The 4,205-nt window shown below is 57.2% G+C and overlaps 1 protein-coding gene across 1 annotated transcript; it reads left to right on the forward strand.

Annotated features, from left to right (window-relative positions):
* The first annotated feature begins 1,403 nt into the window (after positions 1-1,403).
* On the forward strand, positions 1,404-2,082 carry B0I36DRAFT_102553 (uncharacterized protein). Its single transcript, XM_046147742.1, has one exon. The coding sequence runs from the start codon at positions 1,503-1,505 to the stop codon at positions 1,983-1,985; it is 483 nt and encodes a 160-aa protein (XP_046013765.1). The 5' UTR covers positions 1,404-1,502; the 3' UTR covers positions 1,986-2,082.
* The last annotated feature ends 2,123 nt before the right edge of the window (positions 2,083-4,205 follow it).

Here is a 4,205-nt window from a genome sequence, read left to right on the forward strand (position 1 = left end):
TCTGATACTTGCACGCTGAAACCTAAAGACAACTATCGATCAAATCATAGTCTGGGGGGTAAGGACACGAATGATTGAATCCGGATAGAGCAGGCAACTCGGCAAGACGCCCCATGCATGATTGAAGTATTGTACAACGCGAGTGCCAGAAATCTGGAGAAGAATTTTCCCGATCCGTGCCGTCATGGACCGTGGAGCACGGTCATTGAGTGGTAGTCAGGGTGCTCTAAGAGCATCCATCCAAGGACTACTGAAGATAGATCACCCTCTGCACAGTCCTAGGTAAGGATTGATCTCGTCAACGAGCTTTCATATGCTCTGAGCAGGAGGGGTCCTCCAAGCTGGTTCTGTACAACGAGGCGAGGGTGCAGGACTTGAGGCGGCCTGAGCAAGACAATCAAGACGAGACTAAAAGAGCTTTCTGACTATACTTCCCAGTCACACTGAATACCGCACGAGCACGTTTGTGCAGTTGGGTTTGTTTCGCTTGGGCATGTGATCCTACCTAGATTGCCATCGAGGCACTATGGCGGGTGGTGTCAGAATATCGCTGGTCAACTCTGGCTGTGCACCTATTTTCTCTTCTCTTCTTGTTCATTTGATTGTTTTCTTTTCTTTCCAGAACTACACCATAGCCATTGACACATATGGGCATGTAAGCGACTCCGGACGGGCGAGTCATTGAGAACGTACGTCAGGTTGTTGCTGATTGCAGTGTCCATTTTAAGTTGGAGCTGACCCACCCGGCACTGGGTGGGCTTGTCTTAAGTGGCCCGTGCCCACTGTCATGTGGCTGGTCCAGATGCACACCTCTGGCGATCATTCCAACCATTCTCTAAACCACTCGATGCGCAACCGCAATACCCCGACCTCGCTCGGTTACGCATCAACAACGTCGTCGCCTGGTCAATCTTGCATCAATCGCCAGCCATGTATACCTGAAAGAACGGCGTACCCGCCATATCACGGCAGAATTTCGACCCCTCGCAGCCATGATCGCCCCGCAAAGTCGCGCACCTACGCCACGGCCAATACCGCGCGTATAAGGAGCGAGGGCTTTTTCCCCCTTCGGACTGTCTAGCTACCAGAGTGCTTGGTTCAGCTGGCGGTGTACGCATGCCGAACACCAACGTCACCTGAGCAAATGCTCTCACCTGCGCACAGGCAGAGGTCTCGGCTCCTCGAGATATTCGGCGCATGCGTATGAGGCAGTGGATTTGAGGAGCATACGCACCATACCACGACCGCGCTTGACCATGGCAAGTCCGTGAGCAGCATGAACAAACCCCCTTCCTTTGGGACATGTTAGTTGCTGAAAAGCAAGCCTGGCACGATCTCAATACTCATAGGCTGCCATCATGAAAGGAAGGTGGGCTGTCCGAGGTCATGGCTCTATAGCACTTGTCTGCTTCGATACACATGGCTGAGAGTTTGCTTACCGCTTCTCTGGCGGTCGAGTCCTGGCGCGACATTTGCACCAACCTGGAGCCTTACGGCGTCGCATGCATGGGCATATGCCTGCTTCTTCTAGTTCTTTCCGGCCTGGGCACACTCAGCAGTGTTTAGAGCGTCTGGCTCACTACAGGTACTTGACTTGGACGATTACCAAGAGCAAAAACATCGACACTCGCGATCGGGCTGGTCAGGATTACCTCGTGGTTGTCGTCTGTTGCTGGTTGGATCTACATAAAGGGTCGATAATGCGAGCCGACGGTCGTCAGCTGAAGGCAACCTTTAAAGCTCACAACCGTGTGCCGCACGAAGGGCGCGTTGCGTTTGTCACGCGATTCTGCGGAATGCGGTGCAAGCGCATTCCATCCAGCGACTCGAGCGCTTATTGCCCAACCACAAATCTCGTGGCATCCGGAAGTACCATCTCACCAACTTTGACTGGCACGTTGGGGCAGAGCAGTGCGGATGCGTTCTCTGAGTGGGCGCCACAACTTGCATGGGAGGGTCATGGTTTAGATAGATTCTTGAGATAGTCGTTGCACGTCGGGACGTGTCTGTCCTTGGAGTATGCTCATCGTCCTCCACTCTCCGAAGACATGGATGGCTGCTGGTCAACTTAGAGACTCAGCGGCGAGCAGAGGCAGACGGGAATGCTAGGGCCTGACCCAAGCTCACGTTCGAGGGTATATCGACGGCGCTATGGAGGTGAGAAGGGACGACCTCCAAGCTAGCTGTTGTTGAGCCGCGTCTGCTTCTTGTCCAACAGCGTGGCTTTTGGTCGGAGGAGCTGGGGTGAGAGGAGCTCTACGACGGGATGGGTTGGCTTTTGTGGGGCCGGCACGATGCACGACCAGTGAGAGTCGCAGTCGCCTACTGTTCTTGCCAAGGGACCTACGGCACCGCAGTACCCACCTCCCAGGTAGCCACGCCAGACCAACGAGGAAATCGTCGCCGCGCCCCGAGCCGCTAGCATCACCACGACGCACCGACGACGTACTGGAGAGCAACCAGAAGCAGCAGCAGCAGCCGCAGCAGAAGCAGCAACACCACGTCTGCGGTCTCGACCTAGCAGCCCCCTTGCCACCGCAGAAAGCAATCACTGCCCAGCTTCCAGAGACAGGCCCGAACACTCTCCGCGACCAGCACTGCGAGCTGTCCATGTCGCGGCAAGCGAGACTTCATGCCTCCGAGAGGTACTGACGCCAAAATGAGTGGCTCACGGCAAGACTATCGGCACGACACTTCGCCTCGACGCAGGGGCTCGCCATCTCGCTCCAGCACGCTTCCCTCCCGATCCGCAGCGTCGCGAGACTCAGGCACCAAGCGCGACAGAAGCCCACGCATGGAAGATCGCAGAGGCCGTGGCCATCGAGGAGATCATGCTCGGCGAGGCTCTCCCCGAGGCTCGTATCATCATCGGGGTCGATCACCGTCGCCTCCACCCCGGCCGAACAGAGATAATCGCGGGCGGGAGCTGTTTGAGGACAAGCTGAAACAGCCATCAGCAGAAGCACCACCTGGCCGACCAGGAGATCTGCCAGAACGACCGCGTGGACGTGGTGATGGCCGACCCTCAAGTCCGCGCCGACCATTGCGATCGCCGCGACGAGATTTTGACGACTTCGATGCTTCCCACACCCGACAAGGCGGTCGGTCAATCTCGCCCGTTTCCTCAGCATCGAAACGCCAACGGAGTAGAAGTCCGCTACCATATCCGGATTCGAGGTCTAAGCGATCGAAGCGCGAACAGGACCGTGATCGCGATCGCAGTCGTCGGCATCGCGCCGAGAGGCATGGCGGCCAGCGTGTGGAGCCAGGTTCATCACGGCATGAACATCCACGTTCACCACGCAGCTTCCGGTCGCCCTCCCCTCGAGAACGTGGGACCCGCGGGGATCCAGCCGTTCGGGAAGATCTGTTCGATGGTCCCCGCTCGCGCCGATACAGCCAATCTCCCAGGAGAGCGCCAGAGCGGCGGCGAAGCCGCTCACCACCTGCAGGCTCTCGCCGGTCTTCACGGGATCCAGGGGTCCGTGCCCAGGGGGGCTCTCGCGAGCGTGCGCACTCATCCCGTCGCTTTTCACCCTCTCGTGGAGATTCCCGCAAAGACTATCCTCCACCTTCACCAAATGGCAGCAGGTCAGGCCGGTCTCGACCCGGCAACAGGGAGCGTGAAGGCCCGAATTCCGGATACCCATCCTCGATGACTGGTGCCAATAGCATCAATGTGAACCCAGCCAGACGAGCCCTGGATAGGGGGCATAGCCAGGAACGTACATCAGAGTTTCCTGGTGGGGGCAGAGGTCAGGGCAGAGGTCATTCGCCGTACCATCAAGTCACGGGTTCGTCAAAACTTGGATCGCCACGCTCACGCTCGCCATATGGTAGCGATATTGGTAGTCATGGACCCAGACGTCGACAGTCGCCGCACAAGTAAGCTACTGATCCATGGTTGTGTAAAGCTAGTGAGTGCCCTGACAATGCTAACATGCAATTTGTTCTGCAGTGCCCAAAACGTAATTGAAAGGCGGAGTGGTGGAACGGAACAGCCGTCTCGTATAGACAGGTCCCCACCACCACCACTATCTCGGGGCTTTTCCAAGAGTGCCTTTAGCGGTGGAACAAGGTCTCCCGGTGGCGCTGGCGGTCGCCAGCGCGGAGACGAACTGCCCCGGAAAAGCACACTTCAGCCTGACAGTGGAGAGGCACGACCGCATGGTGACCACGATGATTCACACACGACATCACTGCCG

This window comes from Microdochium trichocladiopsis (genome assembly GCF_020744255.1).
Source record: "Microdochium trichocladiopsis strain MPI-CAGE-CH-0230 chromosome Unknown B0I36scaffold_4, whole genome shotgun sequence".
In the NCBI taxonomy this organism is placed as follows: Eukaryota; Fungi; Ascomycota; class Sordariomycetes; order Xylariales; family Microdochiaceae; genus Microdochium; species Microdochium trichocladiopsis.